We start from the raw sequence: 22,260 nt of genomic DNA, 5'->3' as shown, positions 1-22,260 counted from the left end.
TGATTTCTCACTTGCGCCGGAGGCACTCACGGATTTCAGCGGAATGATGTCTCAATGATGAACTGTTGCGATGCATCATGCAGTAGTCAGGTTTGTTGGATATTAGCAAAGTTATTAGTCATTTGTTCTAGCAGTAGTGCTGCTGCTACGTAGTATTGCTACGTCTAGCACGGAGATTTTATGCGATGGATGGTGTCCGCGCATGACGAAAACTCTGAAGGACTACGTTCGCTTTTGTGCGGTGCAGAGATTCGGAGACCGAATGCACTTTATAAGAATCTTTTTCCTCGAAAAGATATTAGAAATTTGACATCTCGTTAAGCGTTTGAGGCAGGTCGACAAATCCAACAATAAGCTTGAAAAAAACGGCGAGTTGTGAAGGTGCTGTACGAATGAGTCATCTGTTTTGCACGGAAAGCAGCGCGGTTTACGAACGACTTCCTGGTTCATGTTATCGACCCGAGCCATGCTCATTTTCGGTTTTGGTGTATGACTAATGCCAGCCGGCTAGATTGCCTGATAAAAAGGCTAACCAAAATGCTAACCGAAGATATATTTCCACAAACACAAATCCATCATTACGTGCCAAAATCAGGAGCATTTTTAATACAGTAAATGACATACTGCAGTAGCTACAAGAAGGTTAGACTGACGGATCGGAAATATGCCCCATAAAAAGGATGGCACCGGTCCTGGTTTGTCGTATTATGAAGATCAATGGTCGATCCGCGATAAAATCTGCGTGGTATGGAGGAAAATTGTCAAACAGGCAGCTCCGAAAAGTCTGTCCAGTTCCTCAATGTACTGCTCGTTCACAAGAACACCTACTGGGTGAACAATCGCGTTTGCCGTATAAAGCCGAAAGTTTTCCTGGCCTACAAACCAACAGAACGGTCAAACGGCTGTATTGTTGTTCGGACAGTTTTACGTGCATTCAGTACTGTACGTGTATCGCTACAGCTTCTATTAATCTGCCATTTTCAAATTAAGAATGATTATTGCCACCCCGCTACACCTTTTGACTATAAAAACTTTCTCATGCAGAAGGTACTGTAATTGTCAAACTCTACAAGCTCATTGCTTTACCACTTTACCGTATAAAACACTTTTACGGTTTTACCTATAGCAAGACAGTCTTCCTCTTCCTGCTTCTTCATTTTCGCCAAGTCCTGGGAAAGCTCCTCTGCTGTGTCCCTGGGACTGCGCCCCATCAGATTCGCTATTTCTTCTCGCATTTCTCTCTTCGTGCCCAGATATGTCATAAGCAATGCAACATCTGCGCATAAGGGAGAAAACAGGACATTTCTCATAGAACCAGCTTGCTTAGCCAGATGGTTATACACGGACAAATAACACCGCATCCTTGCAATAACAGCCGTTTCCGCTGGCCCCGCCATAGTAAGCCGCTGATTTTCCGGAAGGATGTTGGCGCAAAACTACAACTAACACGCGACAAATAAAATGAATTAGAGCATGGATAAAATCGAATGCGAGAAATCCTGTAATAACATGCCTACCGGGTTTCTACTTTAGCCGTAGCAATGGGAAGCTGTCTCAAGTTTTTGTGTAAAATCATTCATCGTCTGCACACAATTTCAGTAACAAATTTTTATGTAGCTATCCAGCTCAATAAAAACTCAAACCTTGCTACCGCAAAATGAATTAAAAATGGGATAGTCTCCGCTGTATGAGAATTTTGCACTCGTATCTTTCATAATATTTTAACAGTAGTCAGCATGAACAGTTTGGGCTATAATATGGATCATATCATTACGATAACTCTTGCTGAAAAGAGAACAAATGCAAGCAATGCAAGGGCCAGGGTCAAAAAGAGGGAGGAATTTTGAGAGGGAGGAATTTCTGCGTGGTCAAAAAGAGGGAGGAATTTTTGAAGCGAGGGAGGGAGGAAATTTGAAATGGTCAAAAAGAGGGAGGAATTTTTTCGAAGTTCAAATGAAGTACTCGGAGACCTCGAACCCGGGTCCCCGAGGTCGCCACCGAGATTTCCTTACCAAGAGGAATCGCTTGGCTCGCCCTCGTGCCTAATTCAAGACATGTTGAGGGTTCGATGAAACAGAAGCACCAGTGACCTTTAGGTCGCCACGTGACCTTTGGGTCGCCACCGATTTTCATAGTGATTCCTATACATTTTGACATGCTGAGTCGAACTGAAGTACTCGGGGACCTCGAACTGGGTCCCGAGGTCGTTATTACGACATGTACCACATATACACAGTTTCCTGTGCTGGGTCGAACTGAAGTTCTGGGGGTTCTCGGACCCACGTCCCCCAAGTCGCCACCACGATTTATATTTTATATGCATAGTTTGATGTGCTTTATCAAGCCACTGCTGGGGACGTAGAAACCGGGAATATTTCTAAAAATTTTTAATTTTTTCTAAATATTTTCACTAATATTTCTTATTATATTTCTACATATTCCTAAATATATTTTTAAATATTCTAGACATTTTTCGACATATCCTTAACTATATTTCAACATATTTTTTGATAGTTATAAATATACTTCTATCTGTAATTATGTCTTAACACATTATGAATATACTTTTGATTATTTTAGAATTAAGTTTTCTGATATTTCTGTACAGATGCATATCTCCACAAATTCGAAATATTTCTCAATATTTAGAAATATTTTCAATATTTCCAACTATTTCTCAATATTTTTGGATGTCTCCAAGTACGGGCTAATGCTTTATAAGTATTACCGTTTTACGACTAGTAAGTACAAGATAACAACTAAATGAGAAGCACAACATCTAAACCACAGCAACAGGAAATAACGGACAGGTGCTAAGTCATCCTTTGTATCGTGACTTTCGTGATATGTCAATAATCTCGTGATATGCAAATATAATACAATTTCTAAATACTTTTAACTATTTGGTAATTTTTCTCAATATTTCTAAATATTTTTTTCAATATTTTCTATGATTTCTGTGAATATTTTTAATAATATTTCTACATTTTTCTAAATTTTAGATATTAAATATATTTCTAGATATCTTTGAATATACTTAGTGGTATTTTTCGATACGTTCAAATATATTTAATTATTTCTTGATACATTTCTGCATATATTTTGAAGATTCTAAATACTTTTAAATTATTTATCGCATTTCTACATATATTTTTTAATAATTCTACCTCAATAGCTCTACCAGTTTGTATCACGTAAACCGTAAACGTAAAATTTCTGATTACAGTGTTTGAGTAGATCTGAAAAATAAAATACCGTAAATTTTAAACTGTTTATTAAAACAAGGTCATTGAAAACTGGCATTTTACTTTAAAATACCTAAATATTTAAGTATTAAAATACTTAACATGCAGAATTTTATTTAACTGGAACCTCTACGTTTTTGTCCCTGCTGATTATGTTCTAATCAAATTGCTTTATGTAATGCTACTGTAGAGTTAAATCCGAACAGTACTTTCAAATCAATTTTCTTAACGGTTACCGCAAGCTTTGGATCATAAATTCATATTATAATTCGATATAATCTTTTATATTTAATCTTTGTTTGGATTCTAAAATTGTAGTTGGAATGCGACGTCTTGCTAGGACGGCATTAAATATTTGAAACAGTGATTTTTTAAAGCAAATCTTCAATGCATTTCCATTATCTGCGGATGACACATTGCAACTCAACGACACAAGACACAATGTTTCATAACGAGACTTTTTGATGTACCGGTTTGTTTCAAAACGTTCGCGCTAATTTAATGTACGGATGGCCTATAATTTTCACAATGTTTTTAAATTACTTTAAAGAATTATGGAAAAACGACTGACATCTCCTTGTATAACTTCAGTACACAGCATCATCAAAGTTTTGTTGTCGGAGTTTTGCATACATCGTACTTTCTTCCCAGCATCGCGTGTTTCTAATTTAATTTGACTATAGTGTTTTGCTGCAGGGACGACGTATATATTCGTACACAGAGTACGACTGCCCTGTAGACGATTACGTCGTCACGCCGTTGGCCATCACGGATATGGGCCAGAAGTGTGTTCTGTTCGTTATGCATGGCTGGCATTTCGGTTGTTAGCAGAGCCAGAGACTCCGCATATTTTTCGTATATTTTTCAATGCATGCAGCATCTGTGGTATATTGTGCACACCCCGAATAAAACGTTCATTTTATTCCTCGTGTTTGTCTCGCATTCGTTCCTTATAGCGGGATCAGACTTGGGCGAATTTTTGCGGAGCGGGGAAATTCTCCGCCGTTCCCGCCCCTCCTAGCTTTTTTAAAGGACGGGAGCGGGCGGAAGTTTTGGGTTTGGAGGGGCGGGGCGGGGAGGAAAAAGTGTGAGCGGGCGGGAGCGGTATTATTTCCAAGGCGGACGGAGATCAAGCATAGAACAAAATTTAGGATCGTTTACCGAAAGATTCATGTTTTTTTTTATAGAATTTCTAACGCTTTTGCAGCGAAATCGGTTGCTGGCTTCGCGCTCCGCGCGAAAATTGAATTTCTGAAGAAGAGAAAACATGAACACTGTTTTCAAAACCACATCTACGTACGTCTAAAAATGTGGTTTCTGCCATAAACGGAAGAAACATAAAAAGCACCGAAAAAACTTATGCACATATTTCATGATATGTATTTGGCGGGGGGGGGGGTAACGGAAGATTAAGCAATGGCGGGCGGAAGTGCAAAATTTTTTTGTTGCGGCGGGGCGGGGCGGAAAATTTTTAGTAAGTGCGGGAAAGGCGGAAAGCGGAGATCTCGAAGGCGGCGCAAGTCTGATCAAGGTACGTAGGTCTACTACGTATTCTTTGCATTACTAATGATTACTGAATAACCCAGATGCAGAATTATAATCCAAAAAATAATACAAAATTAATTTTAATTTCTGTTTTGAACATTGACTGCATAGTGCTTTTAAAATAATTGTTTTTAAGTCTACCAGAAAAATTTAGGAATCCATTCGAAAGTGCAAATTTAAATTTAAATTGAAAGTGTAAATAAAAATTTTTTAAACAAAATTTCAGTAAAAATGATTTTTCTTTAGGCAGTAATTGGCAGGTTAATAGAAATAATATAATATCCGTTTGAAAATTCATGAATTACTTTAAAATTTCGGATTTTTAAAATACAAAATAATTAAGCAGCCAGAAAAATTTTAAAATTTGTGTTTCATTCGATTCGACTGAGATTTATCTCATGTTTTATTCAGCACTTAACACAGGCAGTTAAGTTGTGTTGCGAATCGCTTTTCATCATTGTGTAAGTCATCCTGTGCAGATGGATGTACAGATATACGAAAGTCGAAATATATAGGAAGATAAATTTATTGGAACTAATGTATCCGTGTTTTGAGCAAAATTGTCGTTAACCAAATTAATGCCTCAGATAATATTCGTTCTGAGTTTTGGCTATTGTACCCGACCAGTGCTGAAGTGGATTTCGGGTAACTACTTAGATTTAACTTTAGATACTGTGCTTTCTTTTGGATTTCAGATGGTAGTATCTGTTGGTAAATCGAGATTAGGCCCATTACTTACTTCGAACTAAGGCATTTTGAGATAATTAAATCTACACATCTCAGGTAATCTGGCATCTGTTTTGAACTGTTCAGATGTCTTGATATTTGTTGAGGCACGGACCTTGAAATTCTGGTGTTCCAAGACTCAGTTAACTATGTAGCTGTTAAGTTGTTTTGCTGTTTAATAGGTTTTTAAAATTTAATAGGTCTTTAAAAAATTTAGAATTAATTAGAAATTGTAGAGATATGTACAGAAAGATCAAAAAACGCAATTTTAGAATAATCAGAAATATATAGAAATCTTGAAAATTAAATAGTGGTCTGTAGGAAGGTGATAACTGACTACCGTACTAACTGTACTAACGAACCAACTCAGACACATCCGCAGTTGTTCATTCAGTGATGTGCACAAGATGTTCAAAGATGTTCTGTGCAACACTCGCTTATATAGCACAGTTGGTAACTTAACACTCATACATTAGTCAGCACTTCACCCAGAAGTCTGATCATCATTAGGGATAGGTGTACTGAGTGGACATTATGCTCACTGATCAGCTATGAAGATAGTACAGTCATAGATCAGTTACGGATTACGCACACGTAACACATTTCCAATTCTAACAAGAAATGTGTTAAAACAGAACAGAGTAGATTCGAAGGACGCGGTTCCGAGGCCCCGGAGCACTTCAACAGCAATCAGTGCATATATGCTATATACCGTGGTGGCGACCTCAAGACCCGGTTTCGATGGTCCCCGAGTACTTCAGTTCGTGTCAGCACATCAATTTATGCATATAAAATGTATATCGTGGTGGCGACTTGGGGGACGCGGGTCCGAGAACTCAGCACTTCAGTTCGACTCAGCACAGCAAACTGTGTATATGTGGTACATGTCGTAATAACGACCTCGGGACCCAGTTCGAGGTCCCCGAGTACTTCAGTTCGATTCAGCATGTCAAACTGTATAGGAATCACTATGAAAATCGGTGGCGACCCAAAGGTCACGTGGCGACCTAAAGGTCACTGGTGCCTCTGTTTCATCGAACCCTCAACATGTCTTGAATTAGGCACGAAGGCGAGGCAAGCGATTCCTCCTGATAAGGGAATCTCGGTGGCGACCTCGGGGACCCGGGTTCGAGGTCCCCGAGTACTTCCGTTCGACTCAGCCTTTCAGACTGTGTATATAATGAGAGAATCTTGGGGGCGACTTCGGAGACCTGGGTTCGAGGTCACTAAGTACTTCATTTGAACTTCGAAAAAATTCCTCCCTCTTTTTGACCATTTCCAAATTCCTCCCTCCCTCGCTTCAAAAATTCCTCCCTCTTTTTGACCACGCAGAAATTCCTCCCTCTCAAAATTCCTCCCTCTTTTTGACCCTGGCCAATGCAGGCCAAATGCAAGCGAAGAAACTTGTTGTTTCATTTTGCTGTGCGGCTCTCTTGGCAAAACAAGATCCATGTTATTCTTTCAACTAAGACCAGGCGAGTGGATCGATAACGGCACACGTGCTACTCGTTACACTGGAGCATAGCTGTGTTCCAAGTGCAGTCGGTACTGGGATTCTCCGACAGGCAAGCATTTACCGGTACAAAATTGTGTATGCAATATGAGTACCAGTGTACCACTACTACTTGTACTCCTTGGGGCATTTGTGGTTTTACTTGCTTGTATGCATTACTGATTACAATTTACGCATCCATATATAATTTAATAATAATTATGCCAATGAGGGGTATCATAGCAATTTCCGTTGGCTGGCCAGTGCTATATGCATATTATATGGATGCGTAACTGGTAGCATATAACTGATACAAGTGAAAACGGAATCCTACAAGTGGCTGTGAGTGCACAGTACAAATACACATTACGTAAACGTATGTGCATATGCTTTAATTACAGTATTTATTATGTATAGGTGTTTAGAGAATGGATTGCGTTGCATTACATTGTACAGCACAGGTAGATATGGGTGGCGATAAAAAACAAAGCTCAACACAAAAACTAACCACCAGAATAACTACAAACTACGCCGTATTTATTAGACTGCATCCGCCGTACGACCCAATTTTCGACTCAAAAACATTGTGTTGTGCCAGAAACTGCAGTACCTACTGCCAACATTAAGTTACAGCTTGAAACTGCCACTTGCACAGTAATTATTTTCAGATGATTGTCTAGCAGGAATCACATGAACATCGTTTCGGTAATCCGCGACAGTAGCCGGCACCTCCGATTCGATCCTGGCAATACTGTCGACAGTCATCGTCCGTCCGGCAGGACTGACCGATGCAGAACGAGATATCCATGGGCAGCTGGTAATCGTCGTCATTCAAATCTGGCTGAACGGTAGATGGTGCGCTCGTGGTCGGTACCGCCATGGTCCATGCCCAGTGAAAGAGGAAGGGTATGAAACAAATACTGTGAACGCTTCTCGGCATCGCCTGTGTTCTAAAGTATCGTTTTTCGCCGCCCAGAAAGAAATTAGGATTAACTAAAAGTTGTGCCAAAGTTCTGCGGATTTGTGAAAACCGTAAAAGCTGAACTCAAATGACAGGTGAATATTATCGATGCGTTTCTGTGCGGCATTACATGTGCCGTTCTCCACATTCCAACAGCTCTTTGCAACATATTACTTCGCGCTTGCAGTATAGGTATTTCAGCTGCAAAGAACTGAGTAGCCACGGCTGCAGTTGGTCCTTATCTGATTGTTCGATCGTCTGCAAGATATCTCCGTGTAGCATTCAGTTCGTTTGTGCGCCGACCGCACTACGAGGAGAGTCGGTAGCGCAACTGTTAAACTGAACATCCAGCCCAACAGCGGTTGATTTAACCCTGAAGCGCGTATCAGCATGTTGAAACTGCATACGCCAACCTTGCCTAGTCGCCCTAATAAACATGTGCAAGCGTCACCCGTAGAGGGTTCCTGTGAATCCTGTCTGTAAGATTAACTCCAATTTGCCACGGTTGACCTTTGATATTATTTGCAATAATACGTGTCCACATTAATGAATTTTACAATAATTTTTAGATATTTCAAAAATTCATTCAAGAATTTCGGAAGGATGTGCAGTAATGTCTACAGTCCTCTCAAATCGAGTGCTTCTTGTTGAAATGTCATCTACTCCCGTTCACGCTCATGGAATTGGGTATACGTATGCAATGTTAAATTAGTTTAGGTCCGCTTTAAATTAATTTCGACCTGGCTCTAATCAGCTGGTGGCGCTGTGGCGTAGTTACCGTCATTGGATGCACCGTGTGTTTTCGCACCCAGAACCGAGAAAATCGAATGGCACCATGATGCCGGCATCCCCGCTATAAATGTTCAACGATTCTGCTAGAAATTGCTAGTTCAGATTTCATTTTCATCGCTTCGAGGAGTTCTGAAAGATATTGCTTGGAAAATGAACTGAAGGTTATCGCTTGGAAAAGGAATGAGGTTGCCAAAGGAACTACGACTGTGCTGAGAAGAAGCAGAAAAGTGTCTTACCAGCCCATTAAAGTTATTCGCCAGTTTATTTAACTGGAAGCTCCTTAATGGTAGTGAATGGAAACTGTAACAGGCAGATGCGCCAAGCTTTTCTGAGCGATTACGATTCCGTTTCAGACATTTCCTCGAAGAAATTTCTTAATCAGACAACTTCTTAACCGGTTTGTTAATCGGACCGATTAAGGAAATTCGGGAATTTTGCAAATCGGAAATTTCTTAATCGGTAGTGATTAAGAAAATTTCCTAGGAGGTGGCTAGAAATCTGCCAATAGTGGCAGTCTGGTCTGAGTTCAACCATTTGGTAAAACTCGTAATCGGTCACGCTCTTACTCGGTTCATTAATCGATTTTGGAGCTTAGCGCGCTCGCCCCTAACTGCAGGCGGCTTGATAGCATATAAGAAGACGTTGAAAAAACATGCGACAACAACCAATTAGCTTCGAATCTGCGTTCTGAATCGAGCCACTTTTGGTCATTCGTGAAACTCTTAATCGCTCAAGTTTTTAATCAATTTCTCCAATCGCTTTTGACCTCCTTTTCCACTAGTACTGATTTCACTGACCCAGGTTTTTCGGCATCTAAATATTTATGCCAAATATTCAGCAACTCTGTGCCGTACTCCAGGTCATAATCTGCCAGTGTCAAATGATGCGTAATTCTGGTGGGAATTTTCCGTCCCGTCGTCATCCAATGATCATAGCCTGCTGGCTTCCGATCCGACTTCCCTGCATTATAAGTCACCCATTCCTGACTTAACTCTCCTGTACGGGGAAGAACAATTTTCCACCGCGTGAAAAATGTTCCCAGGTCTCCTGATTCTGGTGCAGACAACTGCACTACTGGAGGAACCTGATAATCTGCTTTCTCCAACATTTCTGCAAATTGACTTGCAGATACACATTCCTTTCTTCGGGACTTGCTTGTCTTTCCGCTGGAAGTTTCCTCCAACGTACTTCTGCTTTCAACAGGTGTCTGGGATGATACGCTCACTGAGCCATCCTCATTTCCTGTTTCTGAAGACATTCTGTCTGCTTACAGCGAATAGCTCTATACTTACTGATAGAGATCACTGACCTTGACCTACACGCCACTAGCGTTAGATCAGATGGCTAACGCAGTTACTGCCAGAGCCGCACTACGACTCCCAGTACAACTGTACGTTATACGCCGTACAAGTACAGATTCCTCTGCCTTGCGCCAAATAAGATCGACCAACGTACCCGCGTCCAGGTACGCTCAGACAATCGGAGATCTACACCTGTAGACTCCCGGCACCTGGTTCTCACTTAGGAACCGTGCCAGACACCTGGTTCTCACTTAGGAACCGTGTCCTCCACAAACTTCCTCTAAGAAGCTGGGGAAAACCAAAACCACAGTACAGTCCCACTTAGGAACCGTATCCTCACAAGGTCCTCTGAGGATCCCTGTGGTTCTACCACTTCGACCAAGACTCAACACTTTACCAGTTTCCCAGGGGTTGTTACAATCCGGTGGGCGCCATGACATGCTATGCGGAAGTCGCACTACGACTACCGCTCTAGATGACCTAACCTTACTCAATCGACAAAGTGGGAAAATAAGAAAGATAAATGTTTTCTTATGTCGAAGTTCTACTTACCAAACTGTTACCTATTCCTACGTGCACGAGAGTTATCTGGAAGATGTAATTATCCAGAGTTAGTAAAAGGGATGTGACTTCCGGTAGGTACACGCTAATGCTTTCGCTACTAGAAGACACGAGAGATCTCAGATTCAGGATGTTGTTATTAAATTGCAATTCGATAGATGTTCCAGTCAAGACTAAATTGCACATCAAAATTCAAGAGAGATAACGCCGCAATTAACATGGGATCAGTCTGGCGCTAGTGAGTCATAGAAGCTAGCAATTATCAACCAATTAGCGGCAACATAAGCAACACCAATCTCGTACAAAAGTCTACATGTACGACGCTTCCTACCACCACCGCGTCAATATCCTTGACAACGACAGATCTTTCAGGGTCGGCTGCAAATTACCCAAATACCCAGTGACCGGAAAGGGACGATCATCCGGTGCCGCCCAGATATTGGTCAGTTCCACCCGGGTAAGGTTCGGACGTTTGAGGAACGGCGTGAACGTATCGAGAAGACAGCTGGGTGGGCACACCTCCATCCAGTCGTTCCAGTCGCCAATCTCGATGGTGTCGGCGGTGGGGGCGATGGCGTCGAGATTGATTGCCGGTACATCACAGCCGCAGTACTTCCATTGGTCGCTGCAGCCGGAGAGGACGTGGGCCTTGCACGGCCGCGCGTATTTACGCCGCTGGTCTTCCGCTGATATGGGAGGCAGGTGTACTTCAAACAGGGTCGAGCTGGCAGAGCTTGACAAATTCCTTGGCTGTGGTACAGCATGCACTGTGCTTGAGATACCGAGAACCGGTAGAAAAAGCACGCAGCAAAGATGCTGGAATTGCCTTAACCGATGCATCGTCTGTCGAGCTGCGTTATGAGTGCAACCGCCAACGTGGTTCATTCGTGATATTATAATTTCTGCTCGGTTGTTTCTGTATTAACGGCGCCCTACTGATTTTCGTTACTTCAGCCAGAGGCGCTTCCGGATTACAGCGGAATGATGGTTTTCCACCAATCATGGACTGGTGTGATTCAGCAGCCGGTTCTGTCACTACCTGGATGAGTTATAGGCAACGCTGTTAGTGCTGCCTATCTAAACACGGTCTTGTGAGCAGTTTTTATGAGGTGCATCGTTTGCACATTATTTCGCTTTTATGTAATGCGCTCATTTCAGAGAGCGAATGCATTCTCCTAGTACGTTTTCTTTGAAGAACTTAATGGACTCGGGTCGGCTGGCATTCCTAATGCGCTTGAAGCAGTTCGACGCATACTGAACAGAAATTTGGAAATAAGCCACTTCCTGGTTAAGCAATGCACTTTCTGATTAATATGTTATCGGTCGCACCGCTAGCTCTGTTTCCGTTTGTGTATGAGTTATGAATAGTTAGAAGCCAAATAACATGTGACTCATGTCCCACATGTTGCTGAATTCGCAGGAAAACGAGGGACCAATTTCCTGTTTAGGCGATGCTACCCGCGAAAGCCTTTTTGTTGAAGTCTGTCTGCCGAAAAACATTTTCGACTGCGCGGTTTAGACAACTGACAGCCAGTTAAAAGTAGAAATTGGCTATTCTCACCACCCGGGCCAAAAGTGGTCTTTTGGCTATTCTCGCCTGCTTCCACCACCTTTTACTAGAAAACAAAAATTATTTAATTAATTCATTAGACTTTGTCTTCGCTTCTAGTTCTACAGATACAGCAAACTGGCAACAGCGAAGCTGCACAATTTTTTGTGAATTTCCGGTATTACGATACATCAACAGGGAACGTTGCACGATCGATGCGGTTGATAAATAACTGCTACGCTGGGTCAGCGTGTGTACACGCAATGTCGCCCAAAAGCACTTGAACAACTCGTTGACCGTGGCATTCACCGAGTTTGGCTTCCGCTAAGGCAATCGAAATACCGACAGGGAATGCGGGATTTGCCCCTTCAGATGCACTCAACAAAAGCGCCAAAGATGCGCTTTTTATTTTTGTGTGTATCGCGTGTTTTAAGTGGCGTATATTATGCAACCAAAGAAATACTTCGATACATCATAATTATGCAGCATGGTAGGTTGTTTATACACGTCCCTTAAAGTTTTGCACCACCGATATGGAGATTATTTTTCGCCTCTTGTTATCTTTATTAGGTGCGAGAATGTTGAAAGTTTTAATTAGGTTTTATGAGAAAACTTCCCCATATACGAGCAAAATAGACCATCATGGTTAAAGTAACTTTTATCGCCACTGACATACTGTAACTGCATGCGCGCAGTTTCGCTTAAACCTTTCATTTTCTACAGGCCTGATTCTGTCAGTATCATCGCAAACTTATTATCTCTGCAATGGAATTTATTACACCTATGCAAATCCAGGTAACATAAACTATTTTGCTCCTCCAAACGAAATATCAAGTGGCCAGCAGTAGGAAAGTTTGGGTGAACCTATTATTTTGTCTGTTTGCACGAGCGTTTGTGCTTACATTATTTATGCAAGTGACGGTATAAGTTTATATAAAATTAAGGAAACGAAAGTTATGCGGCATCCAACCGTATTTTACCGATCTTCCGATGTGTGTTAATATTACTCAAGAAATTAGCATTATATTGTAACTGACCATGAATTAGCCATGATTCCGGGACGATTGAAGAACAGTTATAACATCCTCCGTAAAAATTTATTCAAATACAGTACGTCGTTATTAAAGCACTCACATCCTACTATCCGATGCTACTAAGAGGTTGTAGCTTGTAGGTACCCATCCTTGACGTCCACCAGCACGACGAGCATCCTGTACTCGTGCAATGGCGCCCTCTCCACCATCCCTAATGGTGCCTGTTCGTACCAATCCGCTCCCATCAACGGCGTCTACTACGGCACCCCGGCGACAACAACCACAGGCACGCTGTTTTCCTGCAACGGGGTCGTCAGCACCACCGCCAGCACGGCGTGTACGTACAACACGGCGCCGGTCAACGGGGTTTACTACGGCACGCCCACTACAACAACCACCGGGACGTATTATTCGTGCAACGGTGTCACCAGCACCGTGCCCAGCAGCGCCTGTACGTACAACACGGCACCGGTCAACGGGGTGTACTACGGTACGCCCACAACCACCAGCACGTCCGGTGTGCGGTATCTGTGTAATGGCGTGTACTACAGGTAAATACCAAGAAAAAAGTATCGTAGACTTTCTTTCACATGACCTTTCTCATACCTGCTCATAAAATAAGACCAAAACAGTATAAAATTCTCAAAATTAAACAAAGTAATTCTACGTAATAGCCTCAAAAGTAAAACATTATTTACACAAATAAGCAAAAATTAAAAAAAAAACAAGTTGCCTTAAAAGGATTCTTTAACGAAGTGTGGCCACCGTAGCTCGATGACTAAAACAACAACATATTGGTGACGATTTCCAGTTACGCCTATCCTGGATGCACTTATCCGTCCTTAACCAACACGGTCACCAATATCAACACGGCCAGACCGACGTATTACCTGTGCAATGGAGTATACTATACCTATGCGAATCCGGCATGCACGTACCCGACTCTGACCGGCTAATTACCCTCGCTACTCCAGGGTGACCATCGTCTGGCAGCTTCCGCTCTGCATTACTCGTAAATTGTTTTTCAGCGGTGTGTTAGCGTACCTTCTGTTGAAATCTGACGCACTTCAAATCTTACGTTATACTAGCGGAATCAGATGAACTAGGTATTGAAAATGCGTCTGTGGGATAAAAAAACTAAAAAAATTTAGTTGATGAGAGATTTTTATGCGATCCTTTAAAAGAAAAGGATAAAAACATTCACAACAATTTTATTGGTTCTGCGCGATGTGTTTCTTTCAACGAGCGAGTCGGTTTACCAGGTAAACTTTTCTTTGCATAAATTGCATTTAAATCGACAAGTTTCTGAATTGTGCGCTCGGGGCACGATGGTAGGCATACTGAAACCTCCCAAGAACGATGAGCTGCAGCAGATGCACAACAGTGTCGGATAAACGAGTTTTGCAGAGAATTTACTGCAAATGATAGCTTCCCGGTTTACATTTATCGACCTGCGTCACGCGCAAGTTCCGTGACTTCCGTCTGCAGTATCCAGTTACAAGCTGGATGAAATCTTCCAGATAGAGATGATTCCGCAGCGAGAAAAAGTCGTCGTTTTTGTTTAACAGACCGTTAATACTGAAATGTTGCTTGATACTGTATTTAAATGTTGCTGTCAAGTGGGCTCTTACAACTTTGTTCACCTATTCGATGTCGTAGAAAGTTTTCCGATCACCGAAGCAGCTTTCACCGGATATATTAAAATCAGAAAGCCCCACTGGCTCAGCTTTTTAAAACGTTCACTGTCCCGTACGAAAAAATTAAGCGGCGCTACTAAAATTTGATTATGTACAGCAGGATCCGTTCCCCGTGAATTCGCACAGCCAGACCATCTAGTTACAACATGGTTAACCTACCAACGCCGGGTACTAGAAGGAGTGGGAATACCGATCTGAAAATTGGTATTCCTCGACAAAAAAATTCAATTAAGGAAAATTATTTTTCGTGAAATTTTTCTGACCATAGGTCAACCAGGACACCACGATGCCAAAATGGCACGGATGGTAACTGAGCCAATTGGCACGGTATAGGTTTACTCAAATAGTAATTCACAAAAAAATCGCACAGGATCCGTAAGTAGCTTAAGTAAAAGAGCATGACGAGGGCTATGCAGCTAGGTAACTTGATTGGTCAGCAAGATGACTACTGGTCAGCACATATGAAAATACATAAAACCACCAATCTGAGCCGGCATGACATAATGTGCTTGGCAAATAGTCAAAAAAACTTTGAAAACGCTTTGTGATCTAGGAAAACAGTATCAGCTAGCACCGCGTTTGCTATAACAGAAAGTTGTTTCTACAGAAGATGCGTCACATGGCACATAACCCTGCCTTGACCGCCCTGACAGATACGGTAATGCTTGCATTAATCCCTCTGCGCTGTTTGGACCAGAGCTGCCATGATATCGGTAGGGAAGCCATGGTCAACTACAGTCTGCACTACCTCGTAAGAGCACCTGCGTCCCGAAAGGAAGGCAGACGTTGCACAGTGCTATGTTAGGGATGTGTTAACCCTTTTACGATTTTATCAGAGACCAGATGTACAATTACATACGTATCTTAGGCCACCTTTTATTACAGTTGCTGTATCCATGTTGTTCTTGTCATTATTTTACCGCAGCAGCTAGCAGCAAGACTGATCTAACGCAAAAAGCACATTTTTTCACCACTACTGCAACCACGATTGGTCACAGAAATCGACGCTACTGGTGTACTGAAAGCAAGTTTTCGCATGTCTTCCATTGAGTGCTTCTGAGTGAACTGTAGGTGTATATCTGTTGTGTAAACGCTTCAGCATTCACAATTCGTACACATCAGACGTAACAGAAGTGACGGAAACACAGGACCGTGACCTGGTCTGCAAGGCGCCTACTGTCTGCCTGTCGGTCATGTTTGCGCCAAACGCCGATAAGGCATTAACAAGCCATCTATAACATTTTAATTTTTACACCCCTGTTGCACCTTTTCTGCACATTACAATTTGTGCAGGAGAGATGCATGAAGAGGTTCTATTGACACCGTATTGGTATAATATTTCAATTTTCGCGCTACTGGTCTTTTTAGCAATTTTTTTTAAATTTTTTTGCCAAGAGTGACCAGTGGTCACTTTGATGACCACTAAATCCTTATCATTGAAAAGAGCTGATCATGTTAAGTTTTCTTATTGCACCTGCTGAATTTTACCTTTCTCCAAGATTTTTGTGCAGAATTTTAAAATTCTGGCATAAAATAGTATCAAACCCATGCGTGTCAAAATTGGCACAAAATTTTTCAAGGACCGTAGTCGGACGGTGTCCATCTACGTGTGTTTGACCTGTTCTTCTTTGGATGAAGTCCTATGAATACTTGAAGTGTGATTTTTTTTGTTAGTTATCTGATGCGGGACTCTCTCAGCCGGTAGCCAAGACCTCTGCGAACCATTTTAGCTCCGGTTTGTTGGACTTTAGTCGACCACCGGCCTCAACCAGTATCTGAATATTTAGTGTCATAATTTGTGACCGGCTCTTTAACATCTCTAGTTCACAATAAAATCATTCAGACTTTCCTTACTGCATATTCTACCGCTACAGAAATTAAAGTTCGCCACTGTGCCAATTGGCATGCATGGTGTCGACCGGGTTAACCAATTGGATGGTTTTCTTTCGCCTCAGCTGTGCTTCTCGGTTGTCTTGTTAAGGCCATCGTTCATCGGGGTGTTTGTTTCTGCGCTGCAGCCCAGCAGCAATAGATCGGACCGTGGATCTCAGCGATCCGTTGACAGCGCGCGGAATCCGAGCAGATAGGGCTGTCCGTTAGATCCAAAACCGGTGGACGGGAAGCAGAGGAGACACTGCGCAAGAAGCGGTCGTCGATGCTGGTCAAGTTAGGGTTACCAACTATTCTGACGCTCTCTAGGCTGTGTACCACGTAGGAACGGCTGCGGACAATGCGCTGGATGTTGTCGTTTTCCAGTTCAATAAACTGCAGAACCCAAACAAATCCAGATGCATTATATTGTTTTACCATAAAAATCAAAGGCTTACGTAAACAACTATGTATTTCTTTTACCCGATAAACTGTAACGCACAATAACTATCTACGATGGATTTAAGAGTTTTGTTTTACTATAGTAGTTACATGCGGTATTTAAGCAAGTAAGGTTTGCAACATCTCACCTTGACGCTGCTCATCAGCGGCGCAAAGACCGACCAATCGAGTGTGGCAATATTATTATGGCTGATAGTGAGCGACCACAGTTGCGGTAAAGCGGATCCGGGTCGGTCTCCCACGGTTGCAAATGCATTGATATCAATGGCTGACACGTGGCTGTGCAATATCACCAACCGCCACAGCGCCACGAACCCAGCAAAGGAGTCTCTCGTGATCGTAGGCAAATACATTTTAAATAATTCCAAGTTTGACAACGTCGTCTGCAGATTCGCCAGATATTCAGCGACGGGGAACGGCCGATTATCCGGCGCCGCCCAGATATTCGTCAGTTGCACTCTAGAAACTTTCGGACCGGGGGGAAGGGGCGTGAACGTATCGAGCAGACAGCTGGGAGTGCAGGACTGATCTGAACCGTTCCAGCTTCCAATATTGATGGTGTCGGTGACTGGTAAGGTGGTGCTGAAATTTAGTGCCGGTAGGTCACAGCCGCAATACTTCCATTTAGCGCTGCAGCCGGACAGAACATGGGGCTCACACGGCCGCTCGCGTCTGCGGAACCCGGATCCCTCTGAGCGCCATAGGGTGTCTTCCCCTTTTGACGCGACCGACGGCATCCATAGATCGGAGGGGTAGAGTGTAGATGACGCTGCGCTGCTTGGGCCGTTGCGCGTGTGTGCCAGGACCTCGCCTCCGAAGCCGCCGAAAGTTGGACTGTTCCCTGGCGATGGTATAACAACTGACATGGAAGACCGGGGCGGGGCCCGACGGAACCCGGAGCCGATAAAGGCTGGAAGTATCTCTGGCTGTGATTCCGCTGACATAGAGGCATTGCCCGTGTGGTTTGCCAGGACCTCGCCCCCGAAGCCGACGAAGGTTGAAGATTTTCTTGGCCGCGCCGGTTTTGATCGCTGGTCTGCCTCTGAGATCTGTCGGCTGAGTTCCGCTTGAGACACGGCCGACAGCGCATCTCCCAAGTCGGGGCCGAAGAATGAATCCCTTGTTGTCTGGTTTACAGCATGCACACTGGTTGGAATACCGATCAGCACCGGCAGAAAAGAAGGCAGCAAAATTGTTGGAATTGCCTTGATCGATGCATAGTCTTTCGAGCGGAGTTATAGTGGAGACCGCCAACGTTAATCCTTCGTTATATAATTTTGTAGTGGACTGTTAATATATTGACGACGCTCAAGTCATTCTCGTCGCTTGACCGCAGGCGCTTCCGGGTTCCAATGGAATACTGATTTTTTTCACGAAGTGTTGTGATTCAGCAGTCGGTTCTGACACAAATTTAACGAGTTATATTAAGCCGCACTGTCAATTGGGCTTACAGAATTGAAATACTGTTTAGTGTGCAGTTTTTTATTGGATGCATCGTTTGTACAAATGGTAAATCTGCAGACTGAAGTATCGCTTTTATGCGGCGTGGCGGCTGATAGCTCCTTATGCGCTCGGGGCAAGTTGCCGCATAATGAAGAGAAAATTGGAAATTAACCACTTCCTGGTTATACGAACACTTCTTGATTATGCTATGGGCCCACGGCAAGTTCTGTTTCCGTGAATGTGTCGTGTCGTCTGTCAGTGCATGACTAATTAAAAGCCGGATATCATGTGTCACATGTTAATTCTAAATCGAGGACAAGAGTCCTGTTTCAAAGAATGAGGATAAATGAGAGGACCCGGGAAAGATGAACGCTTTCTGCTAAAGATCCATATGTGACGTATGGGCCATTACAGTGGCTCGCTAACCCGTGCGGTTTTATTTACCGATGACCGTAAGTCGTAACAGATTTTTCTTAACGTAACGCAACAGAAGAGATTTGCGGCAAATTCGATCTTTGCCCTTTGCACATCGAAAAACACAGCTGCACCTGTCTGCAGCACAGCAACGGACTAGCGGGCATCTGCTTGCAGTTTCCATTAAGTGATGATGAATCAAAAGCTTGCCACTGGGCAAAGCCGTATAGTTGCAGAACCACTGGCCATACTGCCACAGCTTACGTTGACGAAGTAGTTAAAGGTCGAAGAAGTAGTAGCTATACGAAGCAGCATGTATACTAAAATTTTGGAAAAATGATGAGCTGTGCAGGTACAACAGTGTTCGACAAAGTAGCTTTGCGCGAAAACAATGTACGAGATGACACGACCACCTCCTGATTTAAACCATCGACCCGCGTAACGCTCAGGTTTCGTGAATTCCGTCTATGTACGAGTATAACTAATAAGAAGCTGGATCAAATCTGCCAGACACTCTCGCGCTCCCGCTGCGAAAACAATACGCATTTTCTGTTTAACTGGCCGGATATATAATGTTTTGTTGGGGAAGGTTTTAGGTCGTAAAACATTATTTTATGATCACCAACTCAGCTGCCATTGCATTTACCCAAATCAGAAAAACACAGGGTCGTACGCTTAGCCTTATAAATGTTTCTTAGGTTAAGAAACTGTTGCGTACGGGAAACAGGAAGCATCACAAGTAAAGTGTGATTATGAACAGCAGGAGCAGTTGCTTATGAATTTGTAAGGTCATGCTTGCGCATGGCAAGGCGGCCGGCCCATCTAGTCACAACATAGCAAACTGATTGGATGACCTTCTTCCGCCTCAGTTGTAATCCCAGGGTATCGTGGCACGGCCAGCTCCCAGCTGCTTATCTCGGCAGCAGTATTCGAGCGGGCCGTGAATCTTGGTGATCCGTCGACAGTACGTGGCATCCGAGCAGAGCGGCGTAACCGATAGACCCAGACGTGGTCGACCGGAAACAGGTGAGACGCTGCGCAAAAAGCGGTCGTCCATATCGGTCAGGTTGGTGTTATACGTGAAATCGACCGTCTCCAGGCCGTGCACCTCGTAGAAGTGGCTGACGACAATGCGCTGGATGTTGTCGTTTACGAGGTAAATAGACTGCAAAACCCAAACCATGTAAACTGGAATTTCTACCACTGCAATCACAGGCTGACTGACAAAAACAAATTTAATTTTATTAACTAACCAGGGAACATAGGGAGGCTCCCCCTTCAGAAAAATCTGAGTTTTTGCAGAAAGGTAGTATACCTACGTATTGCTATTAAAAAATAATTTCAGCTGCTGTAATCAAGATGGGCGTGGCCAAGCGTAAATTAGAGAGTGCCCACTATCACATACTATTACAATACTGTACCAGCGCAGGCTTTACGCGGAGCAGTCAATTTACGGGCACTGCAGCAAGCCAGTTGGCGTGGACTCTTGCATCTGCCGAGTATCTGGGCAAGTGAAGACCGCGTGCGGTGGCTTCTGCCAATGCTTTCAAAATTGCTTACTTTTGTTGCGTTATTATTTAAAATGTATTATTATTATTATTTGTGCACATCGTGCAACATATTTCCTTTCTCTAATTAGCAAACACAAAAATCAGAAAATGTCGAATTGTGAGTGCTGATAATCCCGCATTGGCAAAGGCCGCCGCACGTGGGTTTCACTTGCCCAGATACCCGGCAGCTGCAAGAGTCCACGCCAACTGGCTTGCTGCAGTGCCCGTAAACTGACTGCCACGCGTAAAGCATGCGCTGGTATTGTAATACATGTAGTATGTTGTAGTGGGCACTCTTTAATTTGCGCTTGGCCACGCCCATCTTGATTACAGCAGCTGAAATTATTTTTTTAATAACACTACGTAGATATACTACCTTTCTGCAAAAACTCAGATTTTTCTGAAGCGGGAGCCTCCCTATGTTCCCTGGTAAGTAAGTTATAGTATATATTGCTAAAAAATTTTCCAGCAGATTTTAATTTTTTTCACTGAAACTAAGAGGAATTCGTTACAAAAACCGCGTTCTTTAGATTACACTTCCACGGATGCTTATTAAAGTGTGTAAGTGATTTTGCGAATTCTCACCTTGACACTGCCCATCAGCGGCTCAAAGACTGACCAATCGAGAGTCGTAAAATTGTTATGACCAATACTGAGGAAATTCAGTTGCGGGAACGCTGATCTGGGCCGGTCTCCCAGGGCGGTAAAAGCATTGATATCAATGGTTGACACGTGGCTAAAAAGTAGTACCAACTCCCGCAACCCAACAAACCCGGCAAATGTGTCCTGCGTGATCGTAGGCAAATACATTCTGTATAATTCCAATTCTTTCAGCGTCGCCTTCAAATTATCTAGATAAGCAGCGACGGGAAACGGCCGATTATCCGGCGCCGCCCAGATATTCGTCAGCTGCACTCTGGAAACGTTCGGGCGGTGGGGAAGGGGCGTGAACGTATCGAGCAGACAACTGGGAGTGCAGAAATCCACCGAGAAGTCCAACGCGCCAAGGTCGATGGAAACGGCGTTCTGCGGGATGGCGCTTACATTCAATGCTGGTGCCTCACAGCCGCAGTATTCCCATTTGTCGCTGCAGCCGGACAGAACGAGGGGCTTGCACGGCCGCGGGTATTCCCCTGACATGGAAGGCTGGGACGCCAGGACCGGTGATATAATCGGCAATGCATATGTCATGGGATACGGGAACGGCAGGACCGAGCCGCCGAAACCGCCGAATTTGGAAGCCTCCCATCGTACAGCAAGCACAGTAGTTGAGACACCGATGAGGACCGGTAAAAAAAGAAGCAAGCACAGTTGCTGAGATTGCCTTGATCGATGCATGGTCTTTCCAGCGCAGTGGAGATCTACAACGCAGGCATTCGGTGCCGTTCGTGGTACAATTTTTACTATACTGTTTATATATTCACGACGCTTAATTGGTTCACTTTATTCGAGATTTGACCCGTAGGCGCATCCGTATTTCAGCGGAATATTGCTTTCTTCGCTAGTCATGGACTGGGATGATTCAGCAGCCGGTTTTCTCACAATTTCGATGAGTTACTGACAAGACTGCTAGTGGCGCTGCTTATCTAGGCACGCTCTACTGTCGTTTGCTCAAGTGG

The 22,260-nt window shown here is 43.4% G+C and overlaps 3 protein-coding genes across 4 annotated transcripts; 1 reads left to right on the top strand and 2 right to left on the bottom strand.

Moving 5' to 3' along the window:
- Positions 1–12,653: 12,653 nt before the first annotated feature.
- LOC129583097 (uncharacterized) lies at positions 12,654–14,349 on the top strand. The gene is made up of 4 exons (XM_055474813.1): positions 12,654–12,742; positions 12,896–12,967; positions 13,340–13,757; positions 14,018–14,349. The coding sequence occupies exons 1-4, from the start codon at positions 12,706–12,708 to the stop codon at positions 14,160–14,162; spliced, it is 672 nt and encodes a 223-aa protein (XP_055330788.1). The 5' UTR covers positions 12,654–12,705; the 3' UTR covers positions 14,163–14,349.
- A 518-nt stretch (positions 14,350–14,867) lies between these two features.
- Positions 14,868–18,729, bottom strand: LOC129583031 (uncharacterized). 2 transcript variants are annotated; one of them, XR_008689712.1, is made up of 3 exons: positions 17,363–18,729; positions 16,832–17,168; positions 14,868–15,058 (listed from the first exon to the last, which is right to left on the bottom strand). XR_008689712.1 is itself a non-coding variant. In XM_055474721.1 (2 exons), the coding sequence occupies exons 1-2, from the start codon at positions 18,176–18,178 to the stop codon at positions 16,893–16,895; spliced, it is 1,092 nt and encodes a 363-aa protein (XP_055330696.1). In that variant the 5' UTR covers positions 18,179–18,729; the 3' UTR covers positions 16,642–16,892. The 2 variants fall into 2 exon arrangements, 1 of the variants encoding a protein (XP_055330696.1); XM_055474721.1 differs by lacking the exon at positions 14,868–15,058 and having other exon boundaries at positions 16,642–17,168.
- Positions 18,730–19,664: 935 nt separating this feature from the next.
- On the bottom strand, positions 19,665–22,049 carry LOC129583048 (uncharacterized). The gene is made up of 2 exons (XM_055474741.1): positions 21,227–22,049; positions 19,665–20,256 (listed from the first exon to the last, which is right to left on the bottom strand). Exons 1-2 carry the CDS (start codon positions 21,977–21,979, stop codon positions 19,957–19,959), a joined length of 1,053 nt encoding a protein of 350 aa, XP_055330716.1. The 5' UTR covers positions 21,980–22,049; the 3' UTR covers positions 19,665–19,956.
- Between the last annotated feature and the right edge of the window lie 211 nt (positions 22,050–22,260).

The sequence above is a fragment of the Paramacrobiotus metropolitanus genome, unplaced genomic scaffold (assembly GCF_019649055.1).
Source record: "Paramacrobiotus metropolitanus isolate TYO unplaced genomic scaffold, Prichtersi_v1.0 Parri_scaffold0000009, whole genome shotgun sequence".
In the NCBI taxonomy this organism is placed as follows: domain Eukaryota; kingdom Metazoa; phylum Tardigrada; class Eutardigrada; order Parachela; family Macrobiotidae; genus Paramacrobiotus; species Paramacrobiotus metropolitanus.
This window is presented reverse-complemented; position numbering and strand designations above follow the sequence as displayed.